Source organism: Pinus tabuliformis, chromosome 2_2, assembly GCF_031772625.1.
Source record: "Pinus tabuliformis cultivar Carrire ecotype Pingquan chromosome 2_2, CPIR1, whole genome shotgun sequence".
Taxonomy (NCBI): domain Eukaryota; kingdom Viridiplantae; phylum Streptophyta; class Pinopsida; order Pinales; family Pinaceae; genus Pinus; species Pinus tabuliformis.
The window spans coordinates 157330911-157350003 of record NC_142300.1 but is presented as its reverse complement, the minus strand read 5'-3'; the positions used below and the strand labels follow the sequence as shown (position 1 = coordinate 157350003).

Below are 19093 nucleotides of genomic sequence, written 5' to 3'. Positions count from 1 at the left end.
ATTAATTGCAAACTTAGAGAAGTGAAATAACATAGATACTTACAAATTCCACAATTAATTTTTGATATGCTAGCATATGCTCACAACCGATATTTAACCCAATTTTAATCAATTTTTTGGATGACTCTTCTTTATATGTCAGTTGTAAAACAACTTAAAATATACAAAATTGAAATCTTAAGTTGTTATAAAGAAATGTTTACAATTACTCACAAACTTTGATATCAACCATTTTCTTCCTTATCGTTATGTTTTATGCTCTGAATGGGTCCCATTTTGTTTTCTTTTCTGCAAGAAAATACTTGAAAAATAATAGTTAATATTAAATTATTTGTTTATATGTACTTAATAGAAAAATTCTATGATTACATACATTTGAAGCATATTGTTGTTGAAATCGCTCCCATTTTGTTTTATTTTCTGCAAGAAAATACTTGAAAAATAATAGTTAAAATTAAATTATTTGTTTTTATGTACCTAAGAAAAATTCTATGATTACGTACATTTGAAGCATGTTGTTGTTGAGATGGCTCCTCCTGTGATGCAATTATTTCCATTTATATGGCCATCTTCTTGTACACTCTTTTGGACATTCAGATATCATCTAGTTGATCCTTTGGGATTTTCATAATCTTCTTGAAAGCATAATAAACTATTTTTATATTGATATATGAAAACTAAATATAACAAAATTGATATTAATAAATGAATGCATTGTAGTAATATATATACATATAATTAGAGAAAATCCTTTTAATTAGGGATATTACTTTTTGAATGATTCTTTTTTGTTGTTGTTGTATGTTATTGCTATTACAAGCCTAACAGGTCTCATTGACCATTGCTCTAGAAACAATACTTGTAGTTTTAATTTGGAATCATTGGATTGATTTCTGTATTGTAAGTGGAAATTACGTGTTCTTTCCACTATATCCCTCATAGTTTTGTAAAAGTCCCCCCCTTCTCATTAACCTCTAGCACCACTCCTGTTACCGGGAAAAGTGTCTATTCAGAACGACCCTATCCCACTAAGGTGTGACAGTGACCTTAGAAACAAACAGAGAAAACTACTTTTGTATTCTTCTTTATGAACTATAAACAAAGAGGAATAGGATGAACCAGCCCGTGTCTTGCGCTAGTCCTTTGATCCAATCTCTCTCTTCTTCGACAGCTTCCAGCTACCTGCTTCCTTAATTGCCCAACTTCACCAAGTTCCTGCAAGATCACAGAAGAAGGAAACTATACAAAGACATGGGTTTATATTCATAAAAAGCTTAGGATCAGATTTAAGCTAAACATACAAATGTAACAAGCATCAGTGATACACAAGCATGTAGGAGAAACTCAAATATTTTTATTGATATAACAAGAAGATTCAGGAGGAGTTACAACCGATGATTCCTGATCCAGCATCAACCTCCCAGCAAAGAAGCCCCTCTTCACCTCCAACAAAGCATAAATCACCCAATACTCTGATATCTATCTCAAAACCAACATCAATTCTTTGCAATGTACAAAATTCCAGCCCCTGGATCTCTGGGATGAGGGATCCATATATAGATGTATGCAAGGAGGATGAGTCAGCTTATGATTTGACTAGTGTCTTCTCTCTGTCAGTTCTTGCTTCCACTTGGAGACTGAGAGCCTCTTACTCATCCTTGGTCGAATTCAGTGAGGCAAGTGTCATTGGGGAAGATTCTGGAAGCTTCCATTGTCTTTCCACCTCGCGGAATGGCACTGCCATTTGTCATTTCCCGCTCAATGCACCCTGATAGTGCATTTAGGTGCGTTGAAATGCACCTAGCTAGTGTATTTGGGTGCTATGCAACGCAGCGAGCCAGTGGAGCAGCTAAAATGATCCTGATTTGACTGATTCTGAGCAGTTTCTGGTGGAGAACTTCTGGGAGAAGTTGTAATTTGTTGACCTTGTTCCTTTAGGAGTTAGAACAACACTTTTAGAGACTTAGGAGCCCTTGGTTTATGGACATTTCATGCTTAGAGCTGTAAGGCACAAAAATGTCTATAACAACTCCAGATGAGCTAAGGACCAATTCATCATCATTTACATGTTGTATATTTTTTTCTTCTTAGAATAACATTCTTTTCCTTTGTTGTTGGTCATGGTAGAACATTAAACATATGTGAATTAATAGATTGAAATATGTTATCTAATATTCTTAAGTATATTATTAATAAACGTTCAAAAGAAGAAAAAATTCATATTGAATAGTATTTTTTCATTCCTTTTTTGCTAAAGCAAGAGTCGGTTCTTCTATTTAATTATATCATAAAAACAAATTACATAAAGTACAACATACCCAAAGGAGATGTGGGCCATAAAGTTATCGAGCCACACAAAGCCTTGGGAGTCGAGCCAAAGGCCCACAATCCGGGCTAAGGGCCCACAAAACATTACATCGTGACCTCCATAATTCAATCTTTTTCCAAGATCGTGCGATCTGCCTCCCGAGATCTTACAGTCGAGGATCTATTTCGGAAAGCTAACATGCAAACCCTTTAAGCTTTGAATCAGACCCGATAAGGATATAGAGACAACAATATAAAGATTTCGGGTCCGCCTGGGAGGATAACCCTCAAGCATGTAATCTGCCTGAAATCCACCGATCCCAACCTTGCTGAGTAACTTGCATGGTAATTAACAACACCCCTGGACCCGAAGTCTAATAAAGCCACCGCTTAAGTTAATTTTGGGTTCGTTTGGCATGGTAACCGCCTTGCTATTTTCCATGCGAAATTCCTAGGATTGCCTCTATTTTGCCTATCTGCCAGCACGTTAACTAAGCTCCCGACATAGTTAATTCAAAGGCGATCTTTAGTGAATTTCGTTTTCATAAAAATACTTGTCCTATATATTGACTCCCGCCTGAGAACTTTGGGTTTGTAGAGTTCTGGGTACATATTCCCGCCCGAAGACCAGATATCCTGTCTGCATATTTCCATGCACTGCTTCACCGTATAGACCAAAATTCCTCTATTTCCATTAGTCTACCTCCTGCTAGTTTCCCCTGCTCTGATAGAACTCCCTGTCTGCATTCGCCTGTCTGAGACACTCTTCCCTCAATCTACCTTGGGGGATCTCTATCCAGTCATATTTTTTATTGCTCTTAGCACAGAGTACACCTTCATTAGCTAATATATCCACTAATTTGTTGGCTGTTTGGCACACATGAGTAAAACTAAGGGTTCTCATGTTCTGCAGGTGGGATTGAATTCGTTGATAAACTTGCAGAAGCCGCAAATGTCTCGATACTTTATCTGGAGCTGAGCCATAGCAAATTGTCTTGGCCAAATTAATACTCAATTCAGAATCAACTTCAAATATGGTATTATGAAGATTTGAATCTCTCAAGATTTCTAAGCATTGCTCAATGGCCATGAGCTCTGCCATATTATTAGTGGCTTTCCCCAAATGACTATGAAAGATGGTTTTTATGAAACCCTTTTCATCTCTTATTATTTCTCCACACCCAGCCATACCCAAGTTTCCTTTTGAGGCCCCATCTATATTGCATTTCATAAAACCCTGAGGGGGAGGTTGCCAGAAGTCCTTATCAGTTAGTATATGACTTACATTTATGTTTTTGCCCTGTGGGACAAGTCCCTAAAAACCCAAATGCAGTAGTATCTGCACATCCGTATCTTTTGGTTGGTTCTCAGGGGGGTTTTTAATGAGGGTTCCTACCGTCCCATTGAGCTGACTTAAAATCTGAGCCATGATGCTCTGTGAAGAACCTTTCATGTTTTTTAATATTCTGTTGTTGCGTTCTTTCCAGACATCCCAAATTAGAAAGCTTGGAACTAAAGCCCAAGCTTTGTTGATTATTATTATCAAATAAATTTTTCCTCCACTTCTTCAAAGTGCTGGTAATGCTGCCCATGTCCCTGTCTCTTTGTCTGAATATTGAAGCTACCCAGTTCCACAAGGTGGATGTGAATGGGCAGAAGTTGAGTAGGTGATCCATAGTTTTTTCTTGTAATTCACATCACTGGCCTCTAGATGGACCAAATACCCCTCTTTTCCTAAGGTTTTCCCAGGTCAAATTTTTTTTATGCTGCACTAACCACGTGAACAATTTGATTTTCATACAGCTTTGTTTCTGCCATAGGTCCTTCCATACCCAATCAGGGTTTGGAAAGTCAAGCCCAAGGGCTATGCGCTTGACCTATTTGAGGTTAAAGTTGCCTTCATTGTTTTTGCCCCATCTCAGCTGGTCTGAATTTGCTGATGTCAGAATCTTTCTCTGTTCCAAGATGGTTGTTAAAGCTTCTGCCTGTGCCTTCAATAGGGAGTCATCATTGTATACCAGGTTCTTCCATATTCTCCATTTTCCTTCACTTCTTTCCTGATCCCAGAAGTCATTTACCCTGAGTAACCCTTTTTTCTCAGTATCGTTCCTGAGATTAGCGAATTCTTCTCTTAACAACTTAGGTTCCTGTTGCTAATTATCTTCCCAAAACCAAGCAAGGTTTCCATCTCTTATTTCCTAGAAACTGTGTTTCTGAACAATGGCTCTATTCTCCCAAGCTTTGTTCCAAATGTGGGAGCCTTTGATGAGCCCAGACATTCTAATGTGATCCATTTCTTGCCAATTGTTTGCATATTTCTGTTTCCAAATTTTGGCCCAAGGTGAAGTCGAATCTTTTAGCCATCTCCACCATAGTTTTGCCCCCAAAACTTTGTTAAGTATTTCAGGGTCATCAAGTCCCAAGCCTCCATGTCTCTTAGGTTTACAGATCTTTTCCTAGGCTACCAAAGCCCATTTTTTTTCTTCCCCTTTTCCCCAAAGAAAATATCTTTGGATATTTATGCATTGTTGCATAACTCCTTTAGGCTCTGGAAGGGCTGAAAACATAAAGACGGGGATAGTTTGTAGGACAGATTTTGTGAGCACTAGTCGTCCTGCTAAATTCAAAGACTTGTTTGTCCATTTCCAGATTTTGTCCTGGAGCTTATTAGTCATGGGCTCCCAAACTGCCTTGCTTAGAGGGAATAGTATTTTTTCATTCACCTGATTCATCTTTCTGCAATTTTTCCATCAGGATTTTATGCTCTTTTGCACTTAGATCAGAAATAACCTTATTAAACTTCCTCATTTTGTGGTTCTTCATGACACACACTAGCCAATACATATTAGTTAAATTTACATATAGTTTAAACATATTAATTTAAATTTGTAAAGAATCTATAAAGAACTTGTCTTTTCTAGATATGCTATCATTGTGATGATCAATATTTTTGCTATTTGACCACTTCTCAAACTTTTTGTTTTTAATTATCAATATATGACATGTACCATTCAATATAATTTATAAATAAATCACATAATTTTAACCCAAAAAAAACTTTGGAAATCGGTGTGCTTATATGAATAAATGCTAACGATAAATACACCACCATGGCAATAAGTAATGAAAACATAAAAAAAAATTAACACAAGTGGTTTGATTTAACAATGTTATTTTTCATAGAAGCACTGGTGCAATACATAATGCTAAAAACACAACCATCAAAGTAAACAACGAAAACATAAAAAATTTAACACAAGTGGTTTGACTTAATGGTGTCATTTGTCATAGGGGCAATGGTGTATTTAATTTAGTAAACACACCAGACGTTTAATTATTGACTACTAATAGCGATTTTTTTAAAAAAATTTAATTATTAGGGTGCCATACATAACGTTAAAAGCATTGCCATCCCGATCAAAAACAAAAAATTAAACACGATTTTTTTATATAACAATGCTTATATAAAACACAACGCATCGGTAAACCTAAGTTATTTTAAAAAAAAATAGACGATAGGGTTTGGGTCTCAATCAACAATTGGTTCTTATGCTTTATATATGAAACACTTTATATATAGTAATACACAAATTTACTAATTCTAAAATGTCTACAATGAAAATTTATAATTGTGAAGTGGTAAAGAGAGTTAAACCTTAAGGTGAAATTTTGTAGTCACATAAGCAAGAAAAAGCAAAAGCTTAACTTAAATATTGATTTTTTTTGTTTTTCCTTTATTTAAATTAAATCTAAATAGGAACAAAGATTGTAAAAATTAATATATATATATATATATATATATTTTTTGTGTGAGCTTAGTATACCCTTCTATTTTTATTAATATATAAGCAAGTTACAACCACATAATACTAGCTAGGTGACCTCAACTTTCCCAACAGGAAACCAAGTCCGTTAGCAACCTAACAACATGATAAGCCATCTAGTAGAAAAAAGTGATTAGTTTTTCTATCCAAGCTATATAAGTTTGTATATCATGTCTTTGCCCATACTCTATTTGACTATAAACATATATGACTTCAAATTGAAAAGTAAAAGCTATCTGCATAAGTACTAATAAAAACTAAAAACCAACTAACATTCTAATCATTTTGCTCAGCAGAGGCAGATTCAACCGAAGTAGGATCCTTGGCATTGGAGCCAGGCAACATTGTCTATGAGAAAAGACATGGGAAGTGTTTTTCGATGCGGCCGAGACGTCCATCATAGTTTTGCATTTGGAACTGCAACTTCTGAAAACCATGTTTGTAATGAGGAAAGTCTGGCATTGTTGTCACCATGCTCACTGAAGTTTTCTCCAGGGTCATTACCATGAGGCTTTTCATAATCCAATACAGATACATGGTATGGTTGAACTAGGTCACTCGCCCTCAAGTATGCCTAGGGTCCGGAACCATCGTGCACCAATCCTCCATCTCTATCTTTATAGCGCTTGCCTGGCGGTTTAGGTCGACTTCCCATTCCTCAATTAAAATTCTAATCTCTTCACTAGTCCCCTCTTGGTATACATTGGCCACTTCATTAATGACGCTAGTGACCGGTTTCCTGCCATGTCTCTTGCCCGAGGAACTAAGCTCTTCCTTTTGCTCAGTCGCTTGAGGCCTCCTACTTCGGCCCCTAGCCTTCACTACCCTTGCCATTACAACACAATTCCAGTTCTTGGAAACGAAATGGGTGTTGGCAGGGCCCTCTACAGGTGAGGGTGCGATCCTCGAATCCCTTCACGCCCAGGAGAACCTACCTCTCTCCGCACCAGATTACCCTCGCCTGGAGCTGAAGATTCCACTGTCTCTTCTGGAATCACTGCACTTCACTCTTCGTGGAGTCCCTCCTCCTGAATCGTTTCACTATAATCGTTTGGGCATGAAAACAACCTATAAACCTCTCAGAACACTTGCCATGGAACTCAAGCCTTAACATAATAACCGTGCCACCTTCCACTGCGTTGATATCCTTATGCATGCCGGGAGCCACCACATCCATCTCCTCGAGCGTGGGGGCGGTGGTGGTGTACCTCGACGTACTTGGCCTTAAGTCTGTCTTGATGAGGTCACCCTCCGGATCGCACTTCGATCGGGGATCATAATTTTAATTAAATCTAACAAAAAATGTAATTTTTTTTTTAGTAAAATCAACAATAAACTTTAAAAATTTTACCATGTAGAGTTTTCAGTGAATCGCCATACCTTTTAAATTTTGATCTTTTGAATAGTTGATTTATTGTTCCAAATGTATCTCTTGCAAATCTCTCTTTTAATTAAATATAAAATAAATTGCAAAAAAAATTATTAGTAAAATGTGCAGTAAAATTTAAAATTTTTACCATGTAGGGTTTTGACTGAATCATCATACATTTCCACTTCTGATCTTCTGAATAATTATGTTGTTCTAGAATATTCTGTTGTGCCACATTGCTCCTAGAATATCTCTCTTGCAAATATGTCCCTTGAAATTTTGAGAAAAATAATGAATAAATTAATAAATTCTCACTAATTAAAAGAATTTATGAAATTAGATTTTGAAAAATCAATTAACATTCATTTTTCAATTTGAAAAAAACAAACAGAGGTATTTTTATTTATTCATTCTTTTTTCCTTAAAATAATATATATATATATCTATATATATATATATATATATATATATATATATATATATATATATATATATATATATATATATATATATATATATATATATTCGTAGAAAAAGTCGTAATTTCTATTAGATCATAAGAAATTACATTCTGTAGATGCCTAGGCATATGCATAATGAGGCTGGTCGCCTCCCGGATAGTAGCAAAAAAATCAGTTTGACTACAACCCTGTACAGGTAAAAAAAAGAACAGTTTTTTCCTCCACGCAGGGAGTTTCAGTTCTCAGATGTATCATAAACCAAAATTTATACAAAATAAAAGTGTGTGCTCCACGCAGGGAGACATGCTAGTAATTACCAAGATAAAAACAAAAATAACATCTGAAGTTTATCAAAAAGAGAGATATGTCTGATAGATCTGTGATGAGTCTAAAATATATTCCAAGTGATAACAGCAGCTACTGTCCCATAGCTTTGTGAGATTCCAGTGGGCCAAAAAATATCAAAAAAACCGTGTAGATAGATTTGAAAAAATAAACCAGCCTCATAGCTATATCTCCCGGAGAGAGTGCAGATCGACAAAAGGCCTGTGGTAGTGTTGATGGAAGATTCCATCCACTTCTTCCTGTATCAGCCAGTCTTCTTCTTGCCTTTGCGCTGCCTGTTTTGATAGGAGGTCCGCCCTTGTGTTGCGCTCCCTGTAAATGTGTTGACAAACAAATTTTTCAAATAAAGCTATAAGCCTGTGTGTCTCATCCAGAATGTGTCTCAAAGAAAAAGCAGAGCAGTGAGATGTTCTATTGATCCAGTTGCAGACAAGTTTGGAATCCCCAAACAGTTGTAGCTTTGTGCATCGTTTTTCAAGAGCAAAATGGATGAGGTGTTTAGCTGTGGATAGTTCGGCATAATTATTTGTGCCCCTTCCCAGGTGCATCTGTATATTGAAACAATGGTCGTCCCTAAGGTAGAGGAGGGCTCCTCCGCCACAGCCATCTGCTTGGGCCGAGCCGTCGAAATAGGCCCATGGGAAAGTTTTGTCAATGAGCTCAGGGTGGATGGATCTAGGGGGGGCTGTGAGAGGTCATCAGGGAGTAGTCCAAAATCGGCAAGGATATGGGATCTGATATTAGGCCAGATGGGGTCTCTTTGGTCAAAAATAGCTCGGTTCCTTGCCGTCCAAATAGCCCAGCACATAAGTAGTGGTAAGTTCCTATCTCTTCCTTTGTGTTTCTCTAGCCAATTCAGCCAGGCCTCTGTAATGGTCTGTCCTTGCCATTGATTGAGGGATGGGGAGGATGAGGATATAAGGGACCATTGCTCAGTGACAATAGGGCAGGACATAAATAAATGCTCAGTGTCTTCCTCATTGCTCCTGCAAAGGTGACACCAGAAGGGCCCATGGAATGATCGTTTCATCAGATTTGAGCCAGTGGGGATTTTGTTGAACAGAATGGTCCACATGAGCATTCGCGTTCTGGGAGCTGCTTTGAGTTTCCATAGTGCTTTCCACCATTGCTGGACATTTTCTGGCTGAGCTTGTTGCATGAGCTTTAAATAACCTTCCTTGGGAGTATATGTTCCATTTTTAGCGTGTGCCCATACAATCTCATCTTCTTCTTCCGTTATCCTGATGTGTGCTTGAGTGAGGGCTTCTGTGAATACCTCCCAATCATGCCGCCACTGTCCCAGGATGAGGAGGTCTTGTGCTGTCTTCCAGGCCTGCTGGAAAAGAGTGGTGTTTTCTTGGTCTGCTATGTGGGCTATGTGGGAGACACCCAGCTCCTGTAGATGGGCGATTAGTAGTGCTGGAAGTCGATGGGCATTGCCACACCCGATCCAAGGATCCATTCCTATGCGTACTGCATTCCCCTGATGTATCCTCCATGTTAAACCTTCCCGGATGAGAGGGAGGGAGTTGAGAACAACTTTCCATATATTGGAGTGCCTTCCGCTCCCCCTGTGTTCCCTGCGAATCCAGTCGAAAATGTTTTCCGGGGCAATGTATTTTTCATATACCACTTTTGTCCAGAGGCTATGTGAGGTAATGAGCTGCCACCCTAACTTTGCTGCCAGTGCTTTAGCAAAAGCGTCCAATCTTTTTATACCCCATCCTCCCCATTTCTTTGGCCTCGCTATAGTATCCCATTTTACCCAGGCAAAGAGGCTTCCCTGTTTGTTCCCTTTCCATAAGAATCTGCAACATATCTTTTGTAGTCTGGCTAGGATTCCTCTTGGAATCCAGGCCAATGACATCCAGTATACAGGGGTTGCTTCCAGTACTGCTTTTATGAGGGTGAGTCTTCCAGCCCGAGTGAGGTATCTGTTGTACCATATATTTAATCTCTTTTCCACCTTTGCAATAATCCATATCCAATCAGCGATTTTATATCCCCCGTGTTTCACTCGGAAGCCTAGATATTTCAACCCTTCCTCCATCGGGTGTGATGGGAAGGGGAACTGGTGTCGAGTGTAAAAGACTTCATGTTGCGAGAAGCCTATAGCTGTGAGGGTGGATTTGTGAATATTTATGATCATGCCTGTAGCCTTCTGAAAGAGGTCGAAGACAAGCTGCAAGGACGAGGTGTCGGCCAAGCTGCCATTTAAGAAAATGAGCACATCGTCTACAAACAGTAGGTGAGTGAGAGAGCAATTTTCCGTGATTTTTATACCAGTAATCCTACCTCTCCTGTGTTTTGTCCCTATCAATCGACTTAGTCCTTCCATGATGAGCAGGAAAAGTAAAGGAGATAGGGGGCACCCCTGCCTGAGACCTCTTTCTGCAGTGAAGAAAGGAGTGGGGGATCCATTAAGGAGGATACTGTACGACACATTAGTTATGCAGCTCATTATCCTTTTGATGAACATGTAAGGGAAGCCCAGATGGGTAAGAAGCATTTGAATGTAGAGTAGGCTTGCCCTGTCGAAAGCTTTGGAGAGGTCCACCTTTAAGATCATGCCTTTCAGACTCCTGCTCTGCATCGAATGAAGGAGCTCTTGTGCAGTGCCAATAGCTTCATGGATCTGGCGGTGCTGAAGGAAAGCGAACTGTTCAGGGGATATATGTGCCGAAAGGATGGGCTTAAGCCTATTCGCAAGAATTTTGGCCATGATCTTGTATAGGCAGTTGCAGAGCGAGATGGGCCTGAAGTCATTGAAAGAGGCTGGCTTGTCGGATTTGGGGATGAGGGCTATGAAGGTGGCTTTGATGGCCGAGGGGATCTTTCCTGAGAGGCTGCAGTGATTAATAACTTTGAGGAGGTCCTGGCCCAGAAGGTCAAAAAAGGCAAGGTAGAATTCGATGGTCCATCCGTCAGGTCCCGGGATTTTGTCTTTTTGAAAGCCTCGAATAGTGGCTTCAAGCTCCCCTAATGAAACCTCCTTGATGAGTTCTTCTGCGTCCTCGTCATCCACAAACCTGGGGAAAAGCTCGGCCACTCGCATGATCTCTAACAGATTGGCTTCCCTCGGGGCCATATATATGTTCCTGAAGTGTGAGGTGGCTAATGAGGCTAGTTCTCTGGAGTTGTGAACTTGTTGTCCCCGATCATTTTGCAGCTCCTAGATAGTGTTGATCGATTTCCGACCATTTGCAAAGCGGTGGAAAAATTTTGTGTTTTCATCCCCTTCCCTAAGCCAGATTTCTCTGCTTCTTAGTCTCCAGCTTGCCTCTCTATCTCTGAGGACTTGAGTTCTCTGATTGATAAGGGTTTCATACTTAGCTTTCTATTCCGGGGAGTTGAAAGTTCCATCCGACCGAGATTCAAGGTCTGCAATTGCTTGCTCTGCTTGGGTGATTATTAAGTCATCCTGTTCCCTCTTCTTGTGAGCCCAAGCTCTGGATAACACCTTTATTTCAGTGAGGTTTTTTACAAAGCATTTAGCTGGATCCTCCTCCTCAGGGATTGGATGTGTTTTCCAGAAGTCGGATATTAGTTTGATATAGGAGGGGTCCCGGAGCCAAGTGGAGTTGAACTTGAAGGGAGCCTTGTGCTTCTGTTGCTTTTCTCCAATCTCTAGAAAAATGGGTCTATGATCCGACATACCACCACTGCCGACCCATTGCCTGGATCTTGGGTGACTGTTGTGAAAGGCCTCCTTGATAATAAAGCGATCCAGTCTCCTAGCCAAGCTTTGGTCACCAGACCGGTTGTTCCTCCAGGTATGCTGAATCTTGGCCGAGGGGATGTCGATCCAGAGGTGATCCTCAAGCAGCTGCTCGAAGAAATCAGAAAGCGGGTCAATCTGCGCCATATGTCCCCAGGATTCTGAGAAGCCCATAGAGAAATTTAGGTCTCCCCCTAGGATTACATTTCCATCTAGGAGGAGGGGGGAGCTGAGGAGCTTTCGCCAAAAGAGTTCCCTGCTGTGACATGGTCCATAGACATTTATGATTCTTAGCTCTTCCTCCAGCTCCTTGGAGTAAATGTCCGCCCCCAAGAAACCCTCACCACCCCATATGTTCTTCAGGTTAATCGAGCGGTTCTTGAACCCAATTGCAATGCCCCCAGAGCGACCCGAGACATCAATAGCGTGGAAAGACCATCCATGCATCCAAGAGCAGAGGATAGAAATGGCCGAATCCGCTTTGCATAGGGTTTCTTGTAAAAGGATAATGTCAACCATCTCAGATATAAGGAGTCGCTTCAGGGCCAACTTTTTCTCGGGGCTGGCCATCCCTCTGCAATTGAAGGACAAAATCTTCATGGAGGGGGGGGGGGAAGGGTGTCCTTTGCTCTAAGAACCCTTTCAATGGTGTGCTGTTTGCCCTGGATCACTTCGTCCCCAGCTTGTTCTTTTGCCTTATGGATGTTGGAGGGTCGGCCTCTACCCTGCTTGGGCGAGAGGATGGGAGGGGCAGCTGCCAGTCCTATGGCGTCCGGCTCTTTCTGCTTTGCAGTTGAGCGGGTGGAGTACCTCGGAGTGGAGTTTACCAAGGGGGAGGGCGATTGAAGGGAGCGGGACGGGACGAAAGGGAGGGAGCAGGAGGTAAAAAAGGCCGATGGCTGTGGGAGAGGGCAGGTCATATAGAGATGGTGTGGTTTTGTGGGGGGAAAGGGCGGGCGGGAGTCCACAACCAGGTCGAGGACCGACGGGGATGAGGGGCCGGGAATCAAGACCGGAGGGGGCAAGTGGGAGGATAGTGATAAACAAGAAGAAGTAAGATGTGATGCAGAGTCAACAGGGGGAAGAGACATACCCGATGAAAAGACGACTCCTTTTGCAGCCCTTGAGCGCGTCAGAGGAGGAGATGGAGGCCTGATCGGGTTCTTGCCCTGCTTTTTTTCAGAGGTGCGAGCGGCGCTTCCACTGTGTCTGAGGTCTTGATTTGTTCCACCGCGGCCGGAGGAGCTGGGTGTCCCGCTGTAGTGGGTTGGTCCTGCATCATGGATTCCTGCTGAGTCTTTTTGAGGAGGGGGCAATCCCTGTAGAGGTGACCCACTTGATGGCATCTCCTACATCGGTAAGGGATTCCTTCGTAGTCTAGCTTCTGCTTCCTCGAGAAAGATTTCCACTGAATAGTGATGTGTTCCTGCAAGCCTCCTCTCGTGTCTAGGTGGACTAGAACCCTGGCGTATGCCATCATCCCCGTCGAGAGATAAGATTTGTCCGATTCCATGAAGGTGTCCAGAGAGTTTCCGATTCTCCTGAATATGTCCTCGGACCAGTACTAAAGTGGCAAGCCCGGGAGTCAAACCCAAACATGCCCAACCCTGATTTGTTCAGTCTCCGGGTCGAAGAGGGGCGTCCATCTTTTGAGAAGTACTGGTGCTTTTTCGAAGTGCCAGAAAGATGACAGTACCCAGCTCGTGTGGTCAGCCCTTGCGAACCTCAACGCGAACCAGCGTCGCATGAATGTCTGGACAGAGGGGATTTCCGCCAGGTGTTGGCCCCAAATCTCCGTAGCCCAGGTCTTCAGTTTTTCCGCTGAGTAATTCCTGCCCCGGATGCGCCCCACAAGAACTCTGTCCACTAAATCCATCGCGTCTCCCCACTGGATGTCTTCTTCAAGCCTCAGAATGATGTCCTCAGGTCTGGATTTAAAGCATCGTTGTTTCTTCGACGGGCGGGAGGACATGCGGCTAGGGTTTGCAGGTGCCCTAGATCCAACCGGTGCATCAATCGGGGGGGAGGGGAGAGGGATCGAAAGGGGGGGGGGATAGCCTCCGGGAGGGGGGGGATGGCATTGTAGCTTCCAGAGGAGGCAGGGGGAGCTAAAGGGGGGAGGGGAGCTGCAGGAAGGGGGGCTTCAGGGGGTGCGTCAGATTGATGCGGAAGGGGTTGAAAACCCTGCAAATTTGAGGGGCCGGCGTCGATAGGGGAGGATTGGAAGCATTCCGCTAGAAAACCAAGGGAGGCCGGGGAGGGAACAGAGAATGGTGCCCAGGAAGAGGGTTCGACAGGCTGTAGAGAGGCGGGGAGAGCCGGATCCGTCGATTGAGTGAGGTCCTCAAAACTGGCGGACAAACTTTCACTATATAGACCTCCAGAAGCCGTAAACGTGGATCGCCAGATGGAGCCTTCTGCCAGCGGAGAGTCCGAGTAGTCCACCTCGTCAAGATCCATATCGCCAGCTGCTTAAAACAGTATGCAACCTCGGAACCAGGTAACCGTCGGGGACCGTCGCCGACAGCAAGGTAAACCGTTGGGCCGTTCAAGGGCGAGAAATGTGGAGCAGCAGAAATCCGTCCGGGTTGTGCAGGCGTGAGGAAAGCGACGGGCGGCAGCCGTTAGCTGTCTGGGCGCAGCTACAGAGACCTAGCAACGATCGGCGGAGCGAGGTAACCAGAACGGGGTGAAAAAAAGGAAGGGTAAGTAAGGAGAACCTGCGGAGGTATGGGGAGAAAAAACAAAAGACAATAGTAAAAACCCCAGGCTCGTGACCCGATGAAGGACGGTGTCGGGGTTGGCTGCAGGACCGATGCCGGCCTGCAACCCCGTTTTCTCAAACCCCGTTCAGGCCATGTTACAGGGGCATGATCGTACCAGCTCCGGAGCCTTCCGCACCATTCCTTAAAATAATATATAGCAGCAATTATAATATATAGCTATGTAATGCTATAGTTAAATATATGGTTACGTGTTATGTTATATATATACATATGTTATGTAAAATATTATAATTATATATATCTCATGACATGATATATATCAAATTTTCTTTTTAGATTTTTAATTTTTATTTTTAAAACTAGAATCATATTATATTTATTATTAAAAAATATTTAAAATATAAATTATTTAAATTTAAAATAATAAAATAAAGTAAATTCTTTTATTAAATAAAGATTCACTATGAAAAACCATATTCATCATGTCAATCTCGAGTCCTTAATTTACTTATTTATTGGTTATCGTTTCATTGTTTTTATTTGAGAGTTTTTATATTTTTGGTCACATTTACTAGAAATTTAAAATACATTTTAAATAACAAAAAATAAAATAAAAATTGAAAATTTATTTCACAAAATTCTTAAAGAAAAAATTTAAAACCTATTAGAAAAAAATTATTTAAATTACCATTCAAAATAGAAAATGTGCATTTAATACACAAAACATTGCAAGTAAGAAACAAATTTAAACCCTAAATTATAATTTTTTTTTTGTGGTTTCAAAGTGTTTTCTAGGTAGTTTCAAAGGTTTTGTTTTGTTTTGTTTTGTTCTTTTTCCTAGGTTGGTTTTGTGGTTTTTTAAGTTGTTTTAAATAGTTTTTTTTTTATGGTTTTCTTTGTTGGTTTTATCATTTTCTAAGAGTTTTCAAAGGTTTTTTGATGGTTTTTGTATGGTTCGTTGTTGTTGTTTTTTTAATTAAATTAATTATTTGTTACATTTTGGAAAAAAATTAAATAAGAAAGGAAAATGATAGAGTACCTACCTTCGTTTAAGCCTCTCCGGGCGCTGTTGGTGAGATTGACTTGAATGCTCCATTGCTCGGTCGAGCTCCAATAACCTTGGTCAAGCTGCTCCTAAACTTCTTGCCGTTTGTGCAAATGACATGCATAGAGCGCGAAAGAGGTATATATATAAAAAAAGAGGGCTTAATCAAGTGTTTAAATGGCTGGATCGAGCCATTGATTTTTCCACCCAAAAGCATCCTCTTTTACCAAAAATGTAACCAGTACTATATATATATATAAAACACAATTTCCTCTTTTTATATTTTAACTTTAAAGATTAATATTTTATTTTAAAAACTAGAATCGTACTATATTTATTATTAAAAAAATATTTAAAATGTAAATTAATCTAAATTTAAAATAATAAAATAAAATAAAATTTCTTATTTTATAAATAGAGGTTCACTATGAGTGACCATATTCATCATGTTAATTTAAAGTTGCTAATTTTCTGTTTTGGAGTTTTTTTTGAGGTATTTGTTTCGGTCAAATTTGCTAGAAAGTTAAAATGCATTTTAAATAACAAAAAAATGAAAATTTATTTCACAGAATTCCTAAAGAAAAACTTTAAAACCTAAATAAATAGAAAAAAATGTTTTTACCATAAAAAATAAGAAAATATGCATTTAATAAATAAAACATTACAAGTAAGAAACACATTTAAAACCTAAATTATAGTTTTTTGGTGGTTTCTAAGTGTTTTCTATGTTGTTTTGAATCGGTGTTTTGATGGTTTTCTAGGTTGATTTTGTGGTTTTCTAAGTTGTTTTTGAAAGTTTTTTTTTTTGGTTGGTTTTGTGAATTTCTAAGTTTTTTTGAAGGGTTATTTTTGTAGTTTTCGTGATTTTTGTATGATTTTTTAATTTTTACTTTTATTTTTTTATTGGTTTTGATGGTTTTTGTACATGGTATTTTTTTTTTAATTAATTTGTTACATTTGCAAAAGAAAAATAAGAAAGACAAAGGATATAGTACCTACCTTCCTTTATCCTCTACGATGTTTGTGAGGTGGTTAGTTAGATTGATTTGAATGCTCCATTGCTCAATCGAGCTCTAATATTCTATGTCAAGCTACTCTCAAACTCTCGGTCGAACTCCCACGATCTATGCAAATGGCATGCGCAGACCGTGGGAGCGGTATATATTACAAAAAAAGGGCTTAAGCGAGCCTTAGGGCTCGATCGAACGCTATATCTCAATCAAGGGTTAGTTTTTAACCCTCGATTGAGCTAACTTTTTAGCGCCCAAAGAGTTTGATTGAGTGCTTAAAAGAGGCTCGATCAATTTTTTCCACCCAAATGTGTCCTCTTTCGCCAAAATGTGTAACCCAACTCCATGTTTTCAACTAGAGAAACTAAATTCCACCTAAATTCTAGATCAACATAATAAGTAAGCAATTGGACCTCGTATTCACATGTCGCTAGGATGGATGGATACTAGTACTTGAACTAGATGGTACAACACTTAGTTGCTCATTTTGTATGGTTTTTTTCTGATGTTTCTAGGATGAAACATGTGAAGGAGATGCAATGTAGTATACCTATGGGGGTACCTATAGAGGTATCTAAAGAATTATGTGTGTGTGGAGACCATTTCTAGTAAATAAGGTCCATGTAATAAAGTGAACATAAATAATGTCAGAAGCCTAATTTTCTAGAATATTCCTTCTCTATAATGTATTAGGGAGACAAATAGCATTATAAATAAAAGTATAAGGAATGTAATGGTCGTGTTGAAGAATTTTATTGTAACAAGCAAATATTACTTGATGAGTGTGTTTCTTCCATAAGATATAATATATGGTAGGGCTATAATATATGGTATTGCCCTACGTCAAGGGCTTTACTTATATTGTGTTTATTCTTGTGTCTTAATTATCATGTTGATTTATTGAAGATTAATGGTTTATTTTGTATCATATTTCCAGTTCTAAGAAAGTACTTTCTCTCATTGTTCATGGAGAAACTTATGTGAAAGCATGTATATTATGCGTATAAATGAGTAGAAACTCCCAAATAAATTATCATTTGGAAGAGCATGTGGTGTGTTGTGCTCATTTCTAAGAAATGAGAGGAAACCAAATGGATTTGGAAGGAAAACCATGGTTGGAATACCTATAGCAATTCAAGGTCATTTAAAGTAGGAAACTAATAATCTTGACCTCTTTCTTCCTATTAAAAAAGAAGAAGGTCAAAGATCCTTGATGGACTATGAGGCAAGGAAAGAGAAGATGTTCCTTGTGTTGTGAAAGAGAACAAATTGCCATGTGAATTCTATTAGATTAAGTTTGACTTAGAATGAGTCAGTGAGCTTTTAAGTCTCTAGTTATGGTTTTGGCGGTTTATGGTATGTTGCCCATAGTATTGCATGTAATAAAGTCCATAAATAGGCTTGAGATCCTCCATCTTAAGGTGCTAGAAGTGAGTGGGTGTCAAAGTCACATGGCTGTTAGCTTGGTTAGATTTAGCCAAAAAGTAATCAAAGATATTTATAGTTGGTGAGATTTAGCCAAAAAGTAATCAAAGATATTTATAGTTGGTTTTTCTCACAATATTTTTTTTTAGATAAAATATTATTATTGGAATAAATGTATTTGTCTCTCTCATATTTATCTTGCTTTGTTCATACTCCTAAAAGATTGATGGTTGGATCAAACCCTAACCTAGTTTGGTAACAAACATATAGATTGTCTACATGAAATTAGTTAAGTTAATTGAATCCATCCTAATTCTAATAATTAAATGGTAAATGAATCTCAACCATTAATTTTAGAGATTTAACTTAAAAATAAATAATATTTATTTATTTATACTATATATTTAGATAATACATAAATTAAAATAGAATTTTAATAAATATACACTAAAGTTAAATTTTAATTTAATAAGATATTTATATATTATTATTAATACTAAACTTAAATTTTAAGTTAAAACATAATAAATTGATCGTTTTGATTTTAAAACGACTAATAAATTAAATAAAAAGCGTAACAAATGTAGATGATGTCTCCTATCTCCAAATTTCTGCAATTGTCACGGCCAAGGCCGTCCATTTCATGATTAGTTTCAGAATGTATGCAAACTCTCAAAATAAAAACGATTTGGTATTAAATTATGCCCATGCCCATGCCCATCTCTCCCTTAGTTAGTTAGTTAGTTAGTTAGTTGTATAATTTATGAGTAATGAACCACAAAACGTATACTAAATATTGACTTCATAAAAGCTAAACATGATCGTCAGTTACGTCCATGTATACAATATTTACACGGCCCCGC

At 39.1% G+C, this 19093-nt stretch overlaps 2 protein-coding genes across 2 annotated transcripts; both read right to left on the bottom strand.

Moving 5' to 3' along the window:
- Positions 1 to 8688: 8688 nt before the first annotated feature.
- Positions 8689 to 11361, bottom strand: LOC149191897 (uncharacterized). Its single transcript, XM_089406774.1, has one exon. It carries the CDS (start codon positions 11359 to 11361, stop codon positions 8689 to 8691), a length of 2673 nt encoding a protein of 890 aa, XP_089262900.1.
- A 282-nt stretch (positions 11362 to 11643) lies between these two features.
- LOC149191896 (uncharacterized) lies at positions 11644 to 12594 on the bottom strand. Its single transcript, XM_089406773.1, has one exon. It carries the CDS (start codon positions 12592 to 12594, stop codon positions 11644 to 11646), a length of 951 nt encoding a protein of 316 aa, XP_089262899.1.
- Between the last annotated feature and the right edge of the window lie 6499 nt (positions 12595 to 19093).

Bases quoted from the DNA above. Each gene is read 5' to 3' on its own strand.
- LOC149191897 (XM_089406774.1), bottom strand. From the start codon at position 11,361: ATGCGAGTGGCCGAGCTTTTCCCCAGGTTTGTGGATGACGAGGACGCA.
- LOC149191896 (XM_089406773.1), bottom strand. From the start codon at position 12,594: ATGGCCAGCCCCGAGAAAAAGTTGGCCCTGAAGCGACTCCTTATATCT.